Here is a 26,177-nt window from a genome sequence, read left to right on the forward strand (position 1 = left end):
GAAGATGATATCTTATTAATATTGTAATATGCAGTTTTCTGTTAATATACTTAGTTTATATAATCCTAATTCAAAATACAAATAGTTGAAGTGTGATTACTAATTTTAGTTTTAATAATTATAATATTTTCAAGAAATGAAATATGTTAATGAGTTAAAAATTATTTTCTTCGTAATTATTAAAATAAAATGAGCAATGTCGTCACTGTAAATAGTATGCATGAATAATTGAGATAAATTCAATTTGTCTAAGCTATCAGCATATATCAAAATTACTTTCTACAAGAATTTGTGTTAAAAGGTTTGTTATAATTAGTTCAAAAATTTCTCAAATTCTAGAAACGATAAAAATGCATTGTTATTAAATATAACTTTGAAATTGTCCAGTTATACCATTCTGTTATTCGATTATGTAGTTAATATATTGGAAATAAAACATTAAAAAACAAACTAAGAATTTTTCGAAATGTCAAATTCACAGAATAAATCTAATAGTATTACTGTAGAGTATAGAGAATAAATTTATTACTTTATTTTCTGAGTTGCTGAAGAACTATCTTCGAAAGCTAAATCTGGATAGCCATTGTATAAACTAAATAGTTTTTACAGTAATCGAAATGGTGTTTTAAATCTATCAATTTATTTAATATAACATTCAAAATCTCACTGTTTTTATAGGAGAAATAATAACAAAAAGAAAAAAAGCAAATTATGTTAACATTTAAGACTTGATTTTTCTTCCTACATAAATAAAAAAGATATTTTTTTAGCCATTAATATTTTTAAATTATTAAAAAATAGAGCCTTTAACTAAAAAAAATGAATGGCACACCGTCAATAATACTTCATTAAAATTTATATTATATTTATGTTTTGCTTTTATTCAGAACATCATTTAACTAATCTCATTTAGTAGAAAAGCTCTTTACAATAATGAAATTATGTTTATATGTCCATAGACCTTTTATCTTATTATTTAGCTTAATTAGATAACGAGATTCAAACTTCCATGGTTATTTAAATGCTATGGCCATTACAGATGTATGAATGTTATAATTAATTCAAGTATCTATAATAATTTTTTTTAAATAAACGGCATCATGTATAAATTTAAAATAAAATAAGTTTATTATTTTTATTTTTATTTCAATTTCGCAATTATTTGTAGAATAGACATAGGAGAATGAATCTATTTGAATTTGTTTGTTTTTAAAGAAGATAACTGAAATTTACTTAACAAATGAAAAGTAAATAATTTCTGTAAATTATTTTGCAATNAGAAATAATAACAATTAAATATTACTTGTAATAATCTGTCAGCAGAAGGCCTTTTTTTAGAATTTTTAGTAAGGGCTACTTTGACAAAATGATGAAATGTTGGTGACCTAAAAATAACATATCTTTTCTTGAATATGAAAAATTTAGTTTTTAAAATATTTAGCAATGTTTAAAATTAATTTACATTAAAGAAACAGATTTTATTTTTACAAAACACTGAAAAATTATTCATTTGTATTTTTCTATTTACAGTAGATATAACTTTATGAACAGTTTTTGTTGGATTGGAATAATCAAAAATGATTTTTAAGCTAAAAAGATTGAAACTAAATTTCTGATTCAACTCTATATTTTTAAAGATAAAATAATAATAATAATAAAAGTCAACAATTAAATATGTATGATTCTTTGAGAGCTACAAAAGCTATGGAAGGTTTAGCTAAATTAGATACTTTCATACAAAAACTCTCATTTTTTTTCATTTTAAGTTATTATATAAAAATTATAATAAAACTATCAAACAATTTAAATTTCATAATGAGTAAAGTTATCTAAATTAATTTATTTAAAAACTGTTCAAGAATTAATTTAAATAAATTTTTCAATAATCTCATCAAATATTTTAAAAAAATTTTAAAGTGATAATTTGTATTAGTTTAAACTAAGTTTACAAATAAAGTTATAGTAATTTTTGAGATCAATCTATAAAGATTATCAAATTCATTGTATTTAGGAAAATTTTGTTTTATCATTTCCATATAATAATTTAAAATTTTAAAGCAAATACAAAATAATAACTTAAGCATTCAGGTTATTGGTAAATCCAGATGCACACTTCTTTAAACCAGATGATCCAGTAAATACCTGCTTAAATAGATGATATCTCAATATGTTCTATTTAATAGTCTACTCTCTTTATCAAAGTAACAAAAATATAAAAACTTTGTCTCTTCCATCAATACCAAATGGTAAAATTTAAAAAAAATCAAATAATAGTAATAGATTAACTTATTTCAGAATTTTGAATAATCCAGATTCAAAATATAAACCAGACCTAATAAGAATATATTATATTCATGATCTGGTTTATATTTTGTAGATCTGTTACATAAGAAATAAATTTATAAAATGTATTCAATTTTAAATCAATAGAGCATCTTACAATCAAGGACATCTTAGAATTGAAGATATACAGTCAGTAGTATTGTGAAAAGTGTCTTATTTATCAAATTAGAAGTTTGAATGATTGACATCTGGCATTACTCAGTTGATGAGAAGTTTACTACATTTTATATTTAATAGTTTGGATGTAAGATATATTTCATCTTCTATATATATATATATATATGATGATGAAATATATATATTTTTATATATATAAATTTAAAAAGAATTATAATATATCTATTACCATTTAAATTTATCTCTCAGTTGTGGAGGCTTAAAGTTTGATTTTGACATAAGAAAAAGCACTCTCATTGGATGTAAATCAAACATTGGTGGTTGAAGTTCTGCTAACTCTATTGCTGTAATTCCAACAGCCCAGATATCACATTGTTGATTATAACCACCCTTCCTTTCAACTGCAGCAACTTCTGGTGCCATCCAATATAAAATTTAATTTTTTTTATGTATTAACGTTATATATGAGATACAAATAGTCTGGAATAACTTGCATTTTCTCTACACGGCTGCGGGCCTAGGGCATTTTTTAAAACACTATTTTATGCAGTAAACAGTTCATCAGATTGACAAATGTATGTTGTCCCGCATATAAAATTACTAACAGAGATTTCTTTCTCTAAACTTGTGCGGTGAATATCTTTTATCTAAAGACGGTTTTTTTTCTTTTTGTTAAGAAACACTCTTGAAATAAGAATGGTAACAAAGAAAGAAGAATAAAAACCGCAAGTCTAAACAATACTGTGTTCTGCCGACCGCGTATCTAATTAGTATTCGTCGACCGGACCATATCCGGACGCGCTACTACAGCCAATTGGTCTGGGAAAAGGGGCTGTCAAGCATTAGGGTATCCTGTCTCTCACCTGCAGGGTCTACAAAGGTGCGTTTCCGTCTGATCCTGTTTTCCCCAATGGTAGGGGGTTGTAAAGCTGCCTAGTTTCGTTTCCTCCCCTGAGGTGGAGATTTTATGAGTTGCGGAAGACAGGCTCGCTAGCTTCACGCAACCGTCACGAGCTTTTTACAATTTTACCGAATAGTGAAATACCAACCAGTGAACATACTTTGAGAGACACCTGGCGGAATATCTTTTATATTTTTTAGTCATAAAAAAAATTTTTAAATTTCACTAAATTGGGCTAACTATTAACAGACGTTTAAAAAATGCGTATCAGTGCGGAATTGGTGATGTTCTACATCTGACAGTGAATGGTAACTAGAAGCAAAACATTTGTAATAATCTAAAAACAAGGCCATTAAGTTACGAGCAACTGCTGTTACGAATCATTGAGGAAAATAGGAAAACTAAACGAAAAACAGAGAAATTTTTATAATACTGCATAACTGACGAATTAAATGTTTAATCCGTACTTAGAACACTAACTGATATCACAATTTTTTTTAAACATTAATAGATTTAATTCCTTTGGGGTAATTCCATTTTAACCTTTTGTTAACTCTTGTTAAAATTCACTTAAAAATTTATAAACTTTAAAAAAACGTTATATAACCTCAATGCTTATAGTAATATTATATTTATATTCGCTTATATTTTATAAAATATATTTTTCCTCTTAAAATAATATATATATATATATCTTNAAATATAAAATTTAATTTTTTTCTCAATTTTCAAATTTATTATAAAATTTGTATCAAAAGTTATATTGTATAATTTTTATAAATAAATAAATATATATATAACTAAATATTTACATAAATCAAACTATTTTGTATATAATTATAAATACTTCTTTAATCTCTATAATGAAATAGTAAAATTTTACTAACCAATAAGGAGTACCAATAAATGATTTTCTTTTATTGATAGTAGCAGTTATTTGGGCTGAAACTCCAAAGTCAGCTGTAAATATAATGCATTATCAGAAACAGATGATAATAAATGTAATTTATTTGTTAACATTATATTTTATGATCATGGAATAAACTCTCAAAATAAAGTTTATAGCATTAAAAATCAAAATTTCAATATTTATTAATTATAGATCTGCATTATGATAATGTAATAATTTTGATATTATCTCTATTATATATATATGAATTTTCATTTTTTCCCCTTCCTTTCTTTCTTCTTTGTTTGATTATACTCCAGTTAATTTATTATATTAAAACAACTTTTATTCTAGAAGTCTTACAGTTTTGTAATTGCTTTCTTCAAAATTTAACTTTTGAACTTTTATGAATGAAAAAGTGTTCCTATCAAAATATTTCATGGTAAATTCTTATTGTTTATTACAATCAGGTTCCTCAAACACTATTATTAACAAAGACCAATGGATCAGTGTATACTGATATATTTTGAACAAGATATTTATATTGAATTTAAGAAAAAAAATTAGTATTCAACAATTATACTTACTGATAGAAAAAAATATATATTTTGAAAATTAATAGAATGCGAAGTAATTTGCTTTATATTTCTTACTGAGATCTTCATGACATCCTTTCCAGATATATTTTGTAACGATGATAAAATAGTATCTCATTACTTCATTTCCTGAATCAGACTTAATCCTATATCTTTTATTGAAATTAATAAGCAGAAAAGGAAGAGAAGGATAAAGTTCTACAGTTTATATTTGCCTTTTTGCAATCCTGTCAGTTCTCTTCCTTCTGTTTCTAAAAATTCTTGAGAGAGATGTACCCAAGACTGCTTTTACTCTTGGATACATCTCCTTCAATGTCTTTTCAGATGGAATGCTTTAACATATCTGTAGATATTAGAAGGAATTCAATGAACACACTTGATTACAAAGGCAATAAGGGCTTTTTACAAGATTAAATGAAATGAAATGAGCAATTCAGTGAAGCTTCAAAATTTAATTTAATCAATTAATACAGTAAATATTAAATACAATAAGGGCTTTTTACAAGATTAAATGAAATGAAATGAGCAATTCAGTGAAGCTTCTAAATTTAATTTAATCAATTAATTTTACAGGTAAGCCCAGGCAAAAAATGAGTACAAAGATTAAGATGATTAGATTATTTCTTACTTTTAACCTTTCTTTTATATTATATTATAGTATTTGGTTTATATAACTACAAAGATTTATCTTAAGCAAGGGTTTATCACACCAATCTAACACATTTTTAAAATTCTTTAAATTGCGTACAGTAGCGGATTAAAGAATTTTTAAAATGTGTTAGATTGGTTGCTTGATCTGATAAACCCTTACTTAAGATAACCTTTGTAGTTATATAAATTAAATACTANCAGTTACATTTTGTTTTTCAATTACTTACTTTTACAATTTAAGTGCTAATTTTTGAATAATAGAAAAATTAGGAAAAAGACTTCTTAAAATGTATTTCTAATTTATTATAAAAACTTTTATTAGTTTATTTATCTTTTTAAAGCATATAAAATAATTTAAAAAATAAGAAAAAATTAAATTATCTAAAAAACCAAATCCATGTCATCTGAATAAAGCATAAGTAAATGCTGAAAGTTAAGAATTCAATAAATGTGTATTAAACATTTAAGCAAATTATATGACATTATGTCCGTAAGATGTGATAAGAAAGTAAAATGCTATAATTGATTAAGGAGTCCAAGATTTACTCAGATATAAGTGTTTTTGAGATTACACATATCATTCAAATCTATATACATTGGAACAAAAATGTCAAAGATACATTTGAGCATTTAAAAGTTTGATCATGTAATGGAGTATAAACAAACTTGAAAAAATAATAAAACAAATAGGTAAAATATATGTAAAATATACTAAACAAAAATTAATAATAATAAAGTAAATATTGAACGAGTAATTATTTATTGTGACATTGTCACAATGCAGGATGAAATTCTTAATCATATTTTTAATGTATTTAATTAGAAATATGTGCTCTCAACCTCAAATTAGTAGTGGTTTGCTCCTGTACATCATACATTTGCTTTAACAATAGAGTCATGCCAGTCATCTATCCAACACCTTACGGGAGAAAATTTTTGAATTGAAATAACATGACTTTCAGTTTGCACTGAAAGTTCTTATATAGTTAATCAGGGCCTCCTGTCTGTAAGGTTTCCGTATCTGGTCTCATCTTTCATCTATCTAACTCCATTCTTGAGATTAAGGAAAGATGGATGGATGGTTGAACTGACAATAGTGGGAATTTACAAGTCTACAATTTTTTCAAATTACAGCCCAATATGACTGCAGTAAAATAGGAAATATAAAAATAAAAAAATAAAGATTGGGCAGCACAGGAAAGTACATCATAACTGACTGCTGCTTTCTATCAGCTCTTATGTGAGGTGACATAAGAGCTGACACAAAATATCATCTACCAGTTAGACAACTATTCTAGTAATGCTTTATAGAGTTTATTATCAATGGATCCTGACCCAATTTCTCTTTCCTTTTATTTAGGATGGGCTTAGCAATTGTTGTAATTATAAGCTTTTGCCATTCTGATGAGTACTGTAAACTCCATGTCTTGTCAAACAGTTCCTTTAACAAGTCAGTGGACATTGAAGAGTACTGATATGCTTAGCAAAGAGAGAACAGAGAGCTTAACTGAATTGAGAGCTTACACCTTGTATTCAAAAGAGTTGCAGGAATTGAATGTAAGATGGTATGGATGTAGCTTCCTGTATACAACAGTATTGATGGAACACTCTGGGGAGTGTTCCATCAAAACTGTTATATCCAGAATGAAAATCTTCCTAGACATTTCTACAAGTGTATATGTGGATGATTCTTGATGCAATTGATCTATTTCTAAGGAAAGTCCTACATTGCTCTGGTTAATGTTGTGAACAAACTCTTGGTAAATGTCTTAGGCATTCCAATTATAAAAAGATTGTCAATGTACCAGAAAATAGCTGTTATATATCTGTTGCACATACCACTGGAGTTTCTACAAAGATAAGATGTTTTTCTGCATTTTACTCTGTGAGTTCTGGAGAATACAGTACATATCACCTAAACATCAGAATGGCCAAAGTTTGTTTATATTGGGTTGTTCGGAAAGTAATTTTGTTTTTTTTTTTCTGTGGAAGAAAAAAACAATATTTTTATAATAAATAAATATTTTGTTGAATTATTTATTGACCATTTTGGTCAAATATTTGTTGTCAATGTTTCTGGTAGTAGCATGATTTCACATTCATAAAAGTTTTGATCGTTGCTTACAAAAAACTGATCCAAGTCATTTTTGACATTGTCATTTCAAGTAAATGTCTTACAGTTTAAAAAAATTTGTATAGACCAGAACAAGTAATAATCTGAGTGTGCTCGATCTGGTGAATATGGTTGGTGTGATATAACTTAGATGGAATGTGCTAACAGTTTCTGACGAGTTACCAAACTTGTGTGAAATTTGACATTATCGTGGTGAAACACTACACCTATTTTGTTGATCAATTCTGACTGCCTTTTCTGTTCGATGATATTACTCAATTTGTTTACTCAATGGCAGTACACTTTCGAATCAATTGTTAAATTGTCTGGTAAAAGCTCCAAAAAAATATCCTCAAAATCCTACCAAAGATAGCATCTCTCCTTAAGAACATGTGGAACTCATATATCAAGCTTTGAAACGAAACCAATTTGTTTCAAGTAATTGTAAACAGTTCATTTTGACAAATTTAATCTCTTAGTGATTTCACGTGTTGTTATTCAGCAGTTTGCTTCAATCAGTACCTTTATTTTGTTTTCATTGGCTTCAACTGGCCATCCAGAACGTGGTGCATCTTCAATATTGAAATTGCCAGAATGAAATTTTGTAAACCAGTTTTGGCATTGTCATACTGTCAATACATCTTCCCCATACATGTCACACAATTTTTTTCTCGCTTGAACAGTATTCTTACCTTTTCAGTAATAAAAGAGCAAAATATGCCGAAAATGCTGCTTTCAATCTTACATATTTAATAGGACACAAAAAATAAACAATTGCAGAAAATCAAACAAAATTTTTTACAAATAAGCCTTAAAACGCTAGCTGTCAAAATATATAATGATAACATGGTTTAGAATAAAAATGGCAGGAAAAATACAACTAATCTGTCTAGTGGTAAAAAAAAAATGAAATTACTTTCCAAACAACCCTAATAGTTTGTTATGAAATCAAATTTTTAAATGAAAGTTCAAAACTTTCAAATGCTCAAAGACTTTAGAACTTGTCTTTGATGTTTTCATTCCAATTTATGTACATTCTGATGATGAAATATGCAGTCCTGAAAAACATTTAAATATGAGTAAATCTTGGAACTCCTTACTTGATTATAGCATTATACCTTCTTCTCTCATGCATGTTGAAATTTTAATTTATAAAGAAATTTAATAATCTGTTTTTAAAGACATAAAATAAAATAGAATAAATTTAGTCTATCTAAATATATCATAAGAAAACAAAACTAATGCATATTATAAATGAAATATATATTGTTTAAAAAATACCTAATTTAACATCACCATCTTCAGTCAATAATATATTTGCTCCTTTGATATCTCTGTGCATTTTACCCATTGAATGAAGATATGATAATCCTTTAAGTGTTTCTCTACAAACAAATGCAATTTGCAATTCTTGTAAAGGTCCACTCACTGTATAAATAAAAGTACAATTATATTAAATAATAATTTGTAAATACAGATTATAAATTCAGTTTTTTTCTATATTATGTATAAATTACAAAAATATAAACAATTAATCTGTTTAAGATTACTAAACAATGTAAGTTTTACAATTATTATAATTTCACATAAATAACTCATGGCCAATAACTCATGTGCTTAAAAGTCTATTTGAAAGCAGATGTGAGGTTATGCAATAAAGTGGATAATCTATTTTAACTTACAATTTCAAATTTAAAAAACAGTGTTACTTTTGTCTAAACTTACCAAGACTATCTTTATAAAACATTAAAAAGCTTTTACATGCTATAAACATATTAATCTGCTATTGCAAATTTTGTTCAAACCACCAAACACACATACATATAACTATTCTTCACTTTTAGTTCCCGATTTTCATTTTCTACATATCAATTCACGCTTTAATTGATATTGTTAGACACTTTTAGTTGAAGGCTGATAAGTTTTGGATAAATTACCCTCCTCTATATATTAACTCTCAGAGAACTGAAATAAAACTTCCCATTTGTGACCACTCTTGAGGAAAACAAAACTGGTAACATATAGGAGATGGGAACAGACAGACTCATTTATAACTATCAGATAGCAAGAAAAATTATTATACAGTAAGACTCCACTTAACACTGATTTGATATAACGCAATCTGCTTGAAGCCAAAAAAAAATAAAAAAATAAAATAAAAAAGCTCAAAATTTATGTTGATTCAAATTATTGCAGCATTTCATTGATTCATATATAATATGATTATTTACGAACACAAACCAATCAGCTAATCAGCAAAAGGTGCAATTCGTCATAGTGCTGTGCTTCCCTTAAATCTGTTTGTTTTGTGCAATTTTGGAAAAAATATATCATCATGGATGCCATGCAAAATATCAACTTAGCTTGGCAAGAATTAACTGATAAATGTATGAACGAAGTGTGGAAGAAGTTATAGCTGAAGGTATCCAAGAACTCTCAATGAGAAGAGCCTATCACTCTGTTGATTAGGTTGATAAATTTGTCAACCTAATCAATACAGTGATAGGCAGGACTAGATGTAGATGAGCAGGATATTGAGGAGTTAGTGCAGATTTCTGGTGAGAGCCTTACCAACCTTCAAGGACTGGCAAAACAAGGAATTCATATAGAATTGGAAAATAGTGACTCTGAAAACAAAGAACCCAAAGAATTTCTCTACACATTTCCTTAGTAAAAGTTTGGTAATGATAACCAAAATCGTTGATCAAATTATAGCAAATAATCCAGATTTTGAAAAGAATGCAAAAGCAAAACAAGGCATTTTGGATATGATCTGCTACTACCAACATTTGCTTAAGGAAAGGGGAAAAAAGTGACAAATCGCAAAAACAAGAATTTCAGAAAAACCAGGACTTTCCTCACAAAAAATGAACTTTGCATTTGTGCATGCTTATGTTTGTGTTATTTAACAGATATTATTATGCAAATTAATATAAAAATAACTTGAAATTAAAGTAAAATATGTTTATTTTGGTCACATGTTCCCCTTTTCCTATTTACTCTGTGTTAAAATGACCACGTTTGTTTAACGCTGTTTCGTTTAGCACCTTGTCATCTAGGAACATAGCCCCTGCATTAAGCAGGGTCTTACTGTAGTTAATTTATATTTAAACTTACTATGGTATATATCTTGTAAAGAACCACCACCACAATATTCCATACATATCCAAAGCTTTTCTCTCCTATAAAAAAAATTTGAATTTAAATTCAAAATATTTTTTAAAATTATATTTCAATTTTAAACAATACTGTAATACTTTTAAATATATTAATCAAAATATTATAGGTGACAAATATATTTATCATTTGATTAATGATTTATTGTAATGTTAATGTTAATTTGAAAAGTATGTTTAGTTTCATTTCAAATTTTTTATCAGCTAAGAAATGTGAGGTCTGCAATCCAAAAGTGGCAGTGAGTCAGTTATTTTGCAATAGCTATAGCTAAACCTATCCATTGAGGGAGCATTGTAATTTTTGTCTTGGATTTATTTAATTTATTATTAGTTCACTTTAACCTTATAAAATCAAAATTAGAATGATTATACAGATTGAGTAGCTCTTTAGAAAATTAGTTTTGTCAAACAATTGATGTCTTTTGAAGTACTGTGAATTTGGATTACTTTTTTCTTTTAATTTTTTATTTTTTCTGTCCTGAAGGCACTAAGAGTGTCTTTTTAATCATAGGCTCAGCGGACTCAAAATGGGGCAGATGAGTAGCAAGGGGCAGGCTAGGCTTTCCAGGAAAAATCCCTGGAAAGTTACTCATCCGGATTCAATTCCTGGCCTGAGGAATTGTATCCAAATGAATCCCAATGCCTTAACTGTCTTGGGAGCTGTGAATCTGAGTAACAGTGAAGTATAAATAAATTTACCAGTTATTGTTATGTACTATGTATTTATTATTCATTACAATATTAAATTTAGCACTTAATAATTATACCATATCATTAGCAAGTGCAACATATTATTTTGACTCGAATAATGTTTTTTATCACACTAATTACAGCTACCATCCAAGCATGGTGTTTGTAAATCAAGGATTGAGTGTTTCTGCTAGTCCTCCCATACCCAATTCCTAACCTCTTGTGCATCTTTTTGAAAAATAAACATTGATAAATATCAAAAAGTTATCTAATGTAGTGGGAATTTAACATTTCCTTGTAAGCAATCACCATTTCCTTTATGTCTGGTATGTTGATCTATATGAAATGCATCTGTTCTTGTTTTCTGTTGGCTATTAACTTACCATTTCAATTTATGAAATGGTAAGTAAGCTGCAGAAGCAGATAATATTTCTGATTTTTGCTTCTGTATTACTTTTCTGCAAATGAAAACAGAGCTTTACAGTTTATAAGAATTATTATTATAAGATGTAAAGTTCTATTTTCATTTGCAGATTAATAGGCCCCACAGTCATTAAAATTGGCCAGACAGAGTGCCCATCTATAATAAAAAGGCCTGAAGAAGAACACCACCAATAGCAATAATTTTGGACTAAATTAATTAACTAAAATGGTGAATATTTTTTGAGAGTTGTCATTGAATATTAATGCTATAAAGCAGGTGTGGCCAAACTTTTATCCCAAACTTTTATCCCATCAACTGTATTTATTAGTTCTGTCCCAATGGAGTGACATTCTTCACATTGCTTAGCTGTCAATTACCTCAAAACAATATAACAGATAGAATACATTTTCAAGTTATCATGAAGTATGTACAAAACCATGGAAAATTCCTAAAATGTCAACCAGATTGTCTAGTAATTGTCTATAGCAGGAATGGGCAACCCGCGGCCTGCAGTAATATTTTTTGCAGCTCATGTCACATAAAATATGAATAAATATATCAATTTCCCAGCTTAAGGAAGTATGCGGCAAAAATTCAAATGTTATTTTTTACAACTTATGTATGTGAATAGTTTTTTCACAATGAATTTAGTAAAAATTAAAACAAGAAACCGGCTAACAGACGTATCAAAACTAATTTAAAGCTAGCAGAGACTAATATTTAACCAAATATTTCCGATATATTGTGTTTACATCACTTCCAGAAGCTAAATTAAGTATACCTATGCTATATATCATGTGTGGCCAAACTTTTATCCCTTAGGGGCTACTTTTTTTGGTAAAATATAGTCTGTGGGCGACTATGAATATGGGCAAACAATTTTAGGATTTTTATATGCGCATGCATTAACATTCATTTGCATTGTTCATCGGGATAAATACAAACAGTATGGGTACGTTGCACAGACAGTCTATTATTGTAAGAATAAACTATTGAATTAAGATTTTTAAACATTAATTTAAGTGAAAGCAAATTGTTCAACTTTAGATTCACTGGCTACTTTCAAAACCTTTGTGGTCGACTGGTCGACCGTGGTCTACGTGTTTGCCATCCCAGCTATAAAGCATTTCAATGTTGATATTAGTTATATGTTATCCTCATTTACATGGAATGTGCATATAATTTTTAGAGAAATTTCTGATGCTGAAATAAATAATCATTTCATTATTTTGTGTACATATTGCTATAAATTGTTATTTTAATTATGAAATTGTTATAAGTAATATTTTATCTAGATAGAATATTTTAAGATTTTCTGAGTTATTTCTTATAAAATAATTATTATAATGATAGAAGATTATTTCTTGCTTGCATATTATTATTATTTTTATTTTTATAAATTTAATTTAATTTTTACAAAATATATCTGAATATATTTATTTCTTATGAAATGAAAAAAATCATAAAAATGAAATGATTAAATTTTGTCTAATGCCATAAAGTTAAGTTATAGATTTTGAATTCTTATCAAATCTATTTAAAAAATTTGAAATGAAACTAAACATACTTTTCAAATTAACATTAACATTACAATAAATCATTAATCAAATGATAAATATATTTGTCACCTATAATATTTTGATTAATATATTTAAAAGCATTACTATATGAATGAATAGTTTATTTTTACACAATATATTTTGTAAAAAGACATATATTGATCAATTTGTTTGAGAATTTTTATATCATCATAAAAACATATATCATATCAATTATTTCCGATTCATTGAATTTTTTGAATTCGTACAAAAGTTTTTTTAATTAATCAAATATTTTAACATAAAGCTAAAATTAGCAAATATTTTCTGGATATAATCAGTTACTTTTACAGTATAATCACTTAAAAGGGGGAGGTTGGACGAATAAACTGAAATGTTATGTCCTTCAAATCCAACACTCACCCAAGTTCAAGAATTACTCAGAAGACTATTAATTCTCAGATATTTTATTTAAATGCATTTTGGATCAGAATTCTCACTGATCCCTCTTCAGTAAAAGTACAATCTGCGACAGATCTTACACTGATATTTCTGACTCTTCAAAATCAATCACCTATTTGATTGATTTCAAAGAGTCAGAAATATCAGCGAGAATTCCAATCCAAAATGTATTTAAATAAAATATCTGAGAATTAATCGTATTCTGAGTAATTCTTGAACTCAGGTGAGTGTCGAATTTGAAGGACATAACATTTCAGTTTATTTCCCCCCAGAAAAAAAAACCTTTTTAAGTGGTTATAAAAGTAACAAATATTTTAAAATTATTACATATATAAAAAATATTTACCTCAAATAACTTCCATAATAAGCAACTATATTTGGATGAACACAATCCTTCATCATTAATATCTCTTGCTGTATAATACTGATATCATCACCTATTTAAAATAAAACTCATATATCATTCAGAAAAATGAGAGCAATAATAAACATAATTTATACATATAATTTTCAATTACCTGGTTCCAGCTTGATAATTTTAATAGCAGCATGATCATTGTTGTTATGTCTACGAGCCTATTAAAATTAATTTTATAAATTAATTATAGGATGATAATAATGATATTTCTTATAGAAATTTGTTAATTATATAAAAATTTTAAAATTAAATATATAAAAAATATAAATATTTAAAAATACCGTAACCTTTCATTAAGATTCACATTTCAAAATTATGAAGAAGAAATGAAAAGTTGATAGAAAAAGAAAAATGGATTCATAAAATTTATATATTAACAAATTAAATACAATAAGTTTATAATAAATATATTTATGTATGTGTGTTAAACTTTTTGTCTGTAAATCTATTCAATTTGTTTTTATATTTTGTAAGAGGAAACGTATTTTAATTGTAGATATACTGATTAGTAAATCTTATAAAAATAATTATAAATACCACATTTTAATTCCAAACACTCAATTTGTACACAAATAATTTTAAATAGCAACTTTTGTGATAATTTTCAGATGAAAAGAACCACAGGCATACATATAATCCAATTCATCTACAAATCAGAAACAAAATATTTATAAAAATTGAGAAATTAACCAAATCTAAATCTGAACAATCATTTATTTACTTATACCAAACATTATTTACATTACAATTAAAAAACAAACTTTAATAGATTGGAGAAATTTTTTTTTTAATTGTAATAAAATTACTAAAAAAACACATTTCTATATTATATTGATAAATTTATATGAAACTCAAAACATTTTCTACAAAATTAATTTATATCGATAAAAAGCTAGACATTATTATATTATTATAAAATAGTTTAGATGTAAAGATTTAAAAAATGTGCCCGCTCCCGAAAGCGTGACAAGCACGTGAGAAACTGTTCTTTCGCCATCTGGTTACTATAACAACAGTCATAACAAAGTGAAAAGTGAATTAACTTCACCTTTCAGCAATCAATGACGTCAAATACGATAACGGCCATTTAGCAGCTGCCTTTACGTGATAAAACGGAAAAAAAAAACTTTCCTTCCTGCTTCATCTAGTTTGACTTAACGAAACGAAATTAAATTAAAAATAATTCATTAATTATATATTTATTTATTACGCGCGCGCGCGCACACAAAATATATTGCAAGTTTTAATTAAAAAAGTTAGCAAAACTGCTACGTTCATTAAAACGAATCAAAAATATTTTAAGATAATTTCAAATCTTATACAATAAACATTAGCTTTTGGCCGAGGACCAAGAGACGAGTCAAAATCTATGTAGATGACACTAAACTGATTTCTTGGATGAACGACAAACTTACTTTCGAGAAATATAAATAGTTCTTCAATAAATAAATTTTAAAAATGAAGCTTTCTGTAACTAAATGAACATTTAAACAGAATAATCCTTTATTCAAATTATTTATTATATTGAAAATGATAACAGATATTTGTTAATCCGATGCAATTTTTGTCTACGACTATTAAATTTCAACACATTTACGCATTCTTATATTGACTAATACCTATAATTGGAAATTACTAACATAAAANAACATTCAAACAGAATAATCCTTTATTCAAATTATTTATTATATTGAAAATGATAACAGATATTTGTTAATCCGATGCAATTTTTGTCTACGACTATTAAATTTCAACACATTTACGCATTCTTATATTGACTAATACCTATAATTGGAAATTACTAACATAAAATAATTATATAATTTATCGCTATTTAATTTAAAAATTAAATATATTATGTAACACCTTTTGTAGTTTGTTTCAAACATTACGATAATATGATAACGATAATATATACTGTATATATATATATAACCTACGTATATTATCAATATCGTACTGTAATGTTTGAAAATAAATTTATCGCTATCCAATAACTAAAATAAATATTTGATTTCTTTACTTTAAAATAGCCATTTTTCTCGGTTTATAAATCAAATGTTTAAAATCGTTTTTAAACGTTACCAATCGATAATTTTAGAAACAATCCTACAAATATTTTGTTAAATACATGTTACTGTGTTTTAATGTGTATCCTCGTACTCGACTCAATTTATACACAGAAAATTTATTTATATTATTAATTTGGAGTAGGAATTTCTGTTCTTTTACGCACAGAAACATTCTCTTTTCAAATAATTTTCAGATTAAAATAGTTTTATAGAGCAAGATATAAATCAACATATTAGGAATCTATGTCGAACATCGACGAAAGCACATTGTGTAAGATGTTACATAAAAAGCAAATATCAGCTCATACAGATTTTCGTTTGATATAATCAATTTTCATTAACTTCCACTCATTTTTTTTACCACTTATTCCGGGGCGATTCTCATTTTTAAAAGATCTATGTAGCTGCTGTAAATCGCTCATTATACTGTATTATATTTACAAAGTATAATATTGTTACATATTATTTTTTGATAAACTGAATAAGGTGGAAAAATTACTTTTAAAACGGAAAGTTTTCAAAAAATAAAAAATAAAATAAAATAAAATAAAATCGCTAAAGAATAAACATCACTCGCCAAATTGTGTAGAAATAGCCGATTTGAAAAAGAAATCATTTTGTGGCTGAGTTCCTAAAACGTCACGTGCATGCCATGTCATAGTGTAGTCCTAAACTCAAGGAAGGTTGGGCATGGAAGTTTTTTACGCTTGTACAGTTCCTATTTACCACGGGTAACGCTTATATGGCTTTTTTCCCCGTTCAGTTTCTGTTCCCTTGCATTCTCGTACCATTTCCGTTCCCATTCTCCATAATTAAAAAGAAAGCCGTGGACACAGCAAAACAAACTTTTAACCAGCACTTAACAAAGAAAATATTTTAATAAAATCCTAACTTATTCCTTAAACAACAACACAAATTGAAACGAGGAAAGCAGTTGTAATGTAAGAAAAATGAACTTATAAATTAATTATAATTAAACGAACAGAATTTATAAATATATAAAAACAACTTTAACACTTTTAAAGATTAAAATAAATCTTTAATGTCATAATCTTTAAGATTATAATTTTAAGTTTTTTATCTTTTTGTTTTTTGAAATTAAAAACTTCTCTAAATTTTGGAACAACAATAATACAAATGAAATGGAAAAAAAATCGCATTTAATTCATTTCTAAAATATACTATGGCTTCGTAGTCTTATAACAACGCAATATTAATTAGTTCAATGAATGTTGAAAGAGGTGTTCCGTAATTGGTTTTTCCTTAAGACGTGTACGGAAGATAAGTCACTCATTTTTTATATCCATTCCTAATCCCCTACAAATGGTTGAAAAGTGGTTTCGTCTGTTTAGAGGAGTGCCAAGTTATGTTGGAAGAAATGTACTGTACTGCAATCAAAAAATTTGCGTTTCTGTGAATTCTATTCCCGTTTCATTCACATTCCCGTATTGCATGTACTAATTTCGGTTCCGTCCCGTCCACTCCCACGGGAATTTCGAGGGAAACGGTATCCCGCGCATCTTTACATCTTTAAAAACTTTCCGCAGTCTTTCTCCAAACTAGCCCAATTCGACGTGAAATCCGCCCAACTGGCAACAATGTCGTAGCAAATATCGATTTTAAATGCACCGATGATTCAATTGAATCGAAGAGCCGATGCATCTAGAGCAAAAAACATCGATGCATAGCGCAGCACTAATCGACACTCTGATATAAATTCTAAATTAGTTTAGAGCATTCATTTATTATGCTGATACATAATTTTGATTATGATACAGGTATACTTTAATATATACATATATAAATTAGACAAAATTGATATATAGTTTTAAAAAACTTAATTCTATTAAAATATATATAAAACAATTTTAAAAGCGAATGCCATTAATGAACATTCAAAAAACTAATAAACTCAGCATAATTTTCAGGCATTTCCAAATTAAACTGGTATAATAATAAAAAAAATGAATGCCGTATATTGAAACTAATTATTTAATATAACAATATTGGTTTAATAAATCTCTTAATGAATTTCCAACTGAAAACTGTGGTCTGATAAGTCCTTTTAAATAACAGAATATTCAAAAGTAGCTATTAAGAATATTAATTATAAAATAGGAATAATCAAATAATAATAATAATAATAATACATTTTTAATTCTCTCAGTTAATTATTTTGTTTAAAATTTTATAATTTTAAAAAGCAATAAGAACTGTATTTTATAATCATAAGGATATAATTATGTATAATTATATAGCCTATATAACACTAATATTCATTATTAATTATAAAATAAAACTTATGGGAATGTCTGATATGAATTATAAAAAATTAAACTTCTACTAAATAATGAGATAAATATTAAAGGAAGAGAAATGTTAACAAGTTTATTGTTTAAAATAACGGAAAGATTTCATTTGCAACACTGAATCAAACGGCTAGAATAGAAGTGACTCATATATATAGTATCAGTAGTGAATTTGAAACACCTGCCACATTGTTCGGAAGTTAGCATTTTATTTTATTTTTTTCCTTTCCTTTTAATATAATGTAAACTACTTTAACGGATATGGATTTAAAAACGAAACACTTTTGGATACTTCTATAATATGATTGAATGCAGTTTTATTGTAACTTGAGTTAACAAACAATGAAAATTCCTTTAGTTGACAAAGACAAGGAGCAGTTCGTTTCCGGTCCGAACACGAACTAAGAATTGAGTCGAAGCACTGGCAAGTCAAAAATATTGTTTCGGGGAGCCATCTACGAGAATCACTTACCGTTACAGCATCAGTGACGTCGCCGCTGGCATAAAAAATTAAACAAATTTGCGCGTGACTTCGGACAATATCACTTTGACCCCACTCTATTTCGAAAACAAAATAGTGGACCCCAATTTTTATTAAATTTTTAATTTTCTCGTCTCATATCATGTAAAATGACAAAGTTTAATTAAAATCGATCGAACAAATTTTGAGAACGAATTCAATTCTATAAGCCACATAGAAGACACTTCGCTAACGCTCCGCCCTCAATTAATTGCATTAAAATCACGTTAACGTGACTCCAACAGAAAATGACTACGATAGTAGGTTTTAAGATCGCAGGTAAAGAATCAATGATTCTTTAACTTTTTCTAATTTTTCCGATATTGCACAGAATAATAGAATTTACTATTATATCGTCTAGGTCCATCGCATTCAAAAATCTTGCTATTTTATAAATAAAATATATTTTACGAGGGGAAAAAACAATGTTTGTATAATAATTTTAGTATAATTTAAGTGAATTCATTGATGATTAAAAATTTTCTACAATCGAAATACGGATAGGCCTATATATATATATACATGTACGAAACAGTTAGAGAAGAATACAGTATATGAAAAAAACAGTTAATAATGAACATTAATTAAATTTTATATTTTTTATTTATTAATAATCTAAAATATAATACAATTTCTAAGAGTGTGTCTAATAAAGCATATAAATTCTGTATTATCATCAATAATTTATTAGCTCTTCATATTCACATATTAAATGCGCTTTTGAAATGCAGTTAATACGTTACATTCAAGCATTGTTTTAAAAAAAAGTAAAAATACGCATGATAAAAAAGTATACAAAAAAATTCCCTGAATCGAAATATTTTACTTTAACAGAATTATTAGTTTAACATAAGTACATTTCGATTCCTCAAAGATAAAATACAAGTGATACACAACCACAATTTATAACGTCAAAACTGTTAATATCCAATGTCAATTGATTGTTTTCTCTTTAAACACTAGTTTCTTTGATAATTATTCCCATAATTGTATGTTTTCTTTCACTTGTTTTCCATAAAAATTATTTTGTTTTGAATAATAAGTTACAAAAAATTAATTTTAGTTGACCTTTACCCTAACAAATTTTCCGATTGAAATAAAGTATAATTGGCATTACTGTCTTGTAGAAAATAATGGAAAAAACTCATTTCTAATTAGCATTTAAACAAATTTTTAGAAATTCGGTTTTAAATTAATAATGTTGTTAAACTAGCGTATATTATTGTATAACCACATTGAATACAATGAAATTCCATCTCTCGCAATTTCCTTATACGTCTTATCAAACTTCACTAATATGCCTGAAAATAATATACAGTAGATCGTCGATTATCCGAATCAATTAAGGACTGGGGTTGTTCGGAAGATCGATGGTTCGGATAACCGAGTGTGTACGAAAAATATATATTAATTTATCCCATTTTGAAATTTTTCTCCGTTGCGTGTCGCTTCGCGTTGAATTTTCGTCGATGTTAAGCCTAACAAAGACTATTGTATCGTTAAAAATTATTTTTTTATTTTGTACAAACAAAATAAATTTATTGAAAAATATAAAAACAATAAAAAATACTTCAAAAGTTAATTTAGTATCAAAAAAGTAAAATATTTGAGTAGCCAAAGATTGCAGCGCCACAGCACTGGCAAAAATTTAAATTTGCCGACTGGAATTCTTTCGGATGATTGACTTTCGGATAATCGACGCTCTACTGTATTTACAGCAATTACATTAAACAAAAATATTGAAAATTATTATACTGACCTACTACCAACTTCAATAATAAAAAGTTGAAATAAAAGAAAATAAATGACTTCATAATCTCAATTTATGGTAATAAAAATGAATTATTTTTGCTTACCATACTACATGTTATAAATATTTTATAGATTGTCAAGTTTTATTTATATATTCTTTAAAATTAATAACTGTACAGTACATATTATAAAAATTATTATCCGTATTATTCTGTATTTGCAATAATTTTTAAATATATCATACAGATACATTACGAAAAAATAATTTTATTCTAAGATATTTTCGTAATATAAATGTAAAGAAAATTTCGCTTTACCAAATAGAAAACTCGTAATTATAGAAAGAGCTTTGGGAAACCAAAATTCGTGCAAATTAAGATCAATTATTCCATAAAAATATATTTAAATAGGAGGAATGCGTTTCGAGAACGCATAAATTATTAACATAATTTGCCAGCTTATTTTATATGGATATGTTATTTTAAGAATTTTTATAAAATTACTTTCAAGATATATTTTAAGAAACTTTCAAAATATTTTACTACGTGAAAAGTTTTTCTAAAGAATTTAGCTGAAAATCATCTGTAAAGTGTATAGTTTAAAAACATAATTTGTAAACATTTCTACGGTTTAGTTTAATTCTTTTAATTTGAAGAAGTCAAAAGAATAAAAGTTAATGATTAATTTTGAAAATTTTTAATCCTGAATGGACATATATAAAGCTATTTTAATTTCTAATTTCTGCGTAAAAATAAGAATCATTTATGTTATAAGGTCATTTCAAAAATCGTTTGTTCAAAAGATGATGTAAATCATGATCGCACAGCACTTAAAATGAGTGAAAGCCGATTTTATTAATTCATAATCGATTATATTTAGAGAAAAATGTCTGCAATACAAAAAAAGAAATATATTTAAATTTTCTGAACTTCGAATAATCTATATAAGGTATCATTTTAAGCGTTATATACTTTGTAACTTTACACGCACTTTATATAAAGCCATTATGTCGTTAGATAGTAGTACGAAAAAAAATCAAAACAATGAAAAATATCAACAAACAGTATAATAAACGAAAAAATACAAATCTACAGAAATAAAAATCTGTTGTTAACGTGTAAAATATAGTAAAAACGATCGTCAAAATGCTAACAGTATAAATATTTTACTAAAGAAAGTTACTAAAAGAAAATGTTTTCGTTTATCTTAAACTAAATCATATATAAAAATGTGAATAAATATAAGCTTAAATATTTTTAATGCAAACTCTTAACAAATAAATCATTAAGAAATTTTTCTCTTTTTCACTCATGGTAATAATCTGTCACAACAGAAGCAGAGATATAAATAAATAAAAAATCTAACAAGTCTATTTTTGCACTAGTAATAATATCCTTTCTTAAAATTAAAAATAGGCTAATAAAATCAAAATAGACAAGAATATAAACGAAATATTTTATGTAAGAACGATGACAGCTGTCTATTCCACAAATCACACGTTTTAGTTTTAATCGTTTCGATTGATAAAAAAATTAAGTACGGTGCAAATCTATGAAACACTGCAGGATTTCTCTAACACGTTTCTTTAAAAATGATATACTGTATCTCAGAAAATGAATAGAACGTGAAATACTTTCTTTCAAATACGGTAATTTTTGTATAAACTATTTTGTATCGTAGACATTAAATATTCCTTTTAAAAAAATTTCTTTCTTTCTAACAATTTTTTCTTTAATGAGCAATTATTGTGACATCTCTACAATGTCGGGCTGCAATTTTAATCATACTTTTACTAACTTTTTAATTTAAAATATATTCTGTCCATCTCAAATTAGTAGTGGCTTGCCCCTGTACAGTACATCATACTATTTTTAAATAATAGAATCATCTATTTAACTCCTTTCAGGGGAAATTTTTTTTAAATTAAAATAACGTGACTTCCTGTTTGCTTCGGAAGTTGTCATATAGTTAATCGGGGCCTCCTGCCCCTAAAGTTTCCATATCTGGTCTCGTTTTACATCTATCTAATTCCATTCTCGAGATTAAGGAAAGACAGATGGACAGCACGGACAGACAAATGGATAGACGACAGTGGGAATTTATAGGTCTACAATTTTTTCAAATTGCAGCCCAACAAATGGGTCAGATGGCCGCACATTAAGGTATTAGTCTACTGACGTGGGAGATGCGAATGTTACAATTTATCACGAGTAGTACGAATCGGGACATTGTTCTCCATCCTTCATTCGTGCTGCCCAGCCCTTTTGCTAGTCAAAACGCCCGTAATGGACAAAATTGTGACAGATTATATAGCTTTAATGGGATAGTACCTCACGTCGACAATCAAATCAATAATCTTTAATGAACTGTTCGAAACTTTAACCACATCCTTCTTTACAGATTAGTTTCCGATATTAGCTACTGGATTTCCTCATTAGTTAAACTTACAAAACATTAAGTCAAACAATAACCTAGTTATTTAAAAAAACTGCAATATTTGCGACAATAAAAAAGAAATAAATAAATATGTTTGAATGAGTAAATGCGTTTAAATTATTAATTCATATTATTTAGTCTACTAGATCTTTTTATGTGTAATACTAAAATATTAATGTTTATAATCGGAAACACACATTTATAATAACCGAGCATTTTTGCTAGCAAAAATGCTTGATTATTACAATTTCTGACACAATAACTTTGCTTAAAAATGTCTATTCTTAATAATTCATAGCGACAATATTCCTTTTTACCGGATATATTCAAAACAGTATTAAATGTTTTTATGTTAGGAATTCGGCATTTTGTTAACCGGGTAATACCTGGTTATAATACGATTATTTCACTTCAAAAATTCGTATTTATCATATTTAAATCTGAGTCTTTTTTGTTCTTTTTAATTATTTAAGATGAAGTGCTGACTTTAATCAATTAACAATATACAAAACAACATTTAAAAACGTTATCTTTTTTCTTTTTACTTTCCCGGATATTATAGAATATGACATAGGGAAAATATGATCAGTCGAATTTTAAACCCCTTTTTTGCATTTCTCGATGCTTTTACACTCAAGGAGACCAAATAAATCCTTACAAATTCTATATGTATGTATGTAGACGTCTACTTTGCATTATATCTCAAGATTGGATGAATCAAAAATTTTGAAATTTGGCAGGATTGTTTCTGTACACGGGGGATTCATGCTATTAAATTTTGATGGGTAAAGGTCAAGGGGACAGGGAGATAGCGGGGATCATGTGTCGTATCTCGAGTGGGGTCAGACTTAATGAACATTTTACTCGGCATTTAAAAATTTTATTCGAAATTCATCTCTACAATCAAAATTAAGCCTTTGCCTTTTAAAATAATTAATAATATAAAAATCGCAAAACAGATTGCTCCGCACACAATTTTAACTTTGTGCTAATGTATCTTAGTGTTTTTAATTTAAATTTAAATATTCTTTTAAACAGAGAAATTTCTGACAACCCAAAAGAATTTTAAAGAAGTAATTCTGCTATTATAATTTTATATCGAAGTATAACTGAAAATTATAAGACTTCCTTCCCGGTCTCCTTAACCTCCGGCTCAAGTGCTGGGAAAGTCGAGCAAGAGCTCTTGCCAACTTTTTTTTTTTTAATTTAAAAAATTTCAATAAAACTGATCCTTTAAAAATTAACGATTTGTTTAAAAAATGCTATTTACATTAAAATACTTGTATTAAGTAAATTATAAAATAATGATTTATTAATGTCTTATAATAAATTTTTAATGTTTTAATATGCAATGAATCCGTACAGTGTAATCACTTTGATACTCTCCTATATTTACGATGATGATGATATCCCGCGCTTAATGTTATCAGTTAGTTAAATAAATAAAAATACAATAAGTAGGAACTCTGGTTTTAACTGGCATCTAAACAAATTTTTAAAATTATTTTAATAATTAATTAATAATTGTTATTAATTAACAATAATTCAACCAGAGTATAATTGAAATAACAAATGTCAGCAATTTAAACTTTTGTACTGCAAGTAAATAATCATTAAAACACTGGTTAAGACAGATAACAATGGTGGTGATGATGAAAGCACGTTATCAGCCATGTGTTGAAGCTGAAAAGACAACTTAAAAATTCCTATTTACCTAATATAACAACTATAACCTCTGATTACAATAAGCAAGTTTTATAAAAATATATTTGAATTTACAAGCTATTTATGATAACATTAAACGACAAACGATATCCGTGATTAGAATAAGCAGATTCTATTGTATATTATTTTTAGATTTTTACATTAGAAGAATTGTGGTTTTTAAACGTGTACTTGCCAAACTAAGTACCCGATTATCTGGATAATGGTTGTATTACTCGTTACTCGGGTGTATTCCCGAGAAATACCTTAGTAAGCGGTTAAACGAGATAATAGCGAGGTTGCTGCCGAAGTTTTCATCTGTAAAACGTGAACGTCGAACGTTGAGAGCCACTATCTTGTAAGCGGCGCTCGACGTTCGATGTACACGTTTTAGAGATGAAAACTTTGGCCACAACCTCACTAATGAATCAGAGCTGTACGTCGGTTATTTATATTTATTAATTATGGAAATTATTTTATATAAATTTTAAAATCGAAATAAGATTACGCTTATAACTGAAGTAAACGGCCTTATAAAATAAAAATTAAAAAAATATGTTTTTCAATATTGTTTATTCATCGATATGTCAGGCAACATCAACAAAGCTAATAAAATTTAATAGATTTCTAACCGAAAAGAAAAACAACGGACTTTAATCTGCACTCTAATCTACAGCGGAATTATCTAGGCAAAGTAATTCTGTCATAAATAAAACTGCCTTGCATGACAAAGCTAAACATTCCGTTTCGGTTGACATCAGATTACTCAAGTTAATCAGACATTAAATCACCGCTATACATTGCATGACTACTCGGCATAATTTTTAAAGTTTTAGAATCTTTTAAGGCCTTGGATCTTTTCCTCTGATAAAATCCAAGGCCTTTAAGAACCATTTTTATTAAAAAGGAACGCAAGATCATACTTTTCATTCAGACGTTTCCAGTAATTCTGAAATTATTTGAAAGGTTTGAATGAAAAACAGGAAGACTGTTTGATTTCATCAGAATTTTGGGGGGAGAAGAAGTATGATAAAATTATCAAACAGTTATTAATATGTTAATTTGA

The 26,177-nt window shown here is 27.0% G+C and overlaps 1 protein-coding gene across 1 annotated transcript in view; it reads right to left on the reverse strand.

The window, feature by feature from the left end:
- LOC111631487 (mitogen-activated protein kinase kinase kinase kinase 5-like) overlaps positions 1-26,177 on the reverse strand; it is a 64,940-nt gene that overhangs the window by 25,760 nt on the left and 13,003 nt on the right. Inside the window, exons 3-10 of the mRNA XM_023375731.1 lie at positions 14,419-14,476; positions 14,247-14,337; positions 10,728-10,792; positions 8,892-9,038; positions 4,249-4,321; positions 2,690-2,884; positions 1,275-1,385; positions 729-741 (exon numbers count right to left, since the gene is read on the reverse strand). Coding sequence (XP_023231499.1) covers positions 729-741; positions 1,275-1,385; positions 2,690-2,884; positions 4,249-4,321; positions 8,892-9,038; positions 10,728-10,792; positions 14,247-14,337; positions 14,419-14,476 — 753 coding nt within the window. The remainder of the gene's footprint in view (positions 1-728; positions 742-1,274; positions 1,386-2,689; positions 2,885-4,248; positions 4,322-8,891; positions 9,039-10,727; positions 10,793-14,246; positions 14,338-14,418; positions 14,477-26,177) is intronic.

The sequence above is a fragment of the Centruroides sculpturatus genome, unplaced genomic scaffold (assembly GCF_000671375.1).
Source record: "Centruroides sculpturatus isolate CEXI.00-Female unplaced genomic scaffold, Cexi_2.0 scaffold518, whole genome shotgun sequence".
NCBI classification, from domain to species: Eukaryota; Metazoa; Arthropoda; class Arachnida; order Scorpiones; family Buthidae; genus Centruroides; species Centruroides sculpturatus.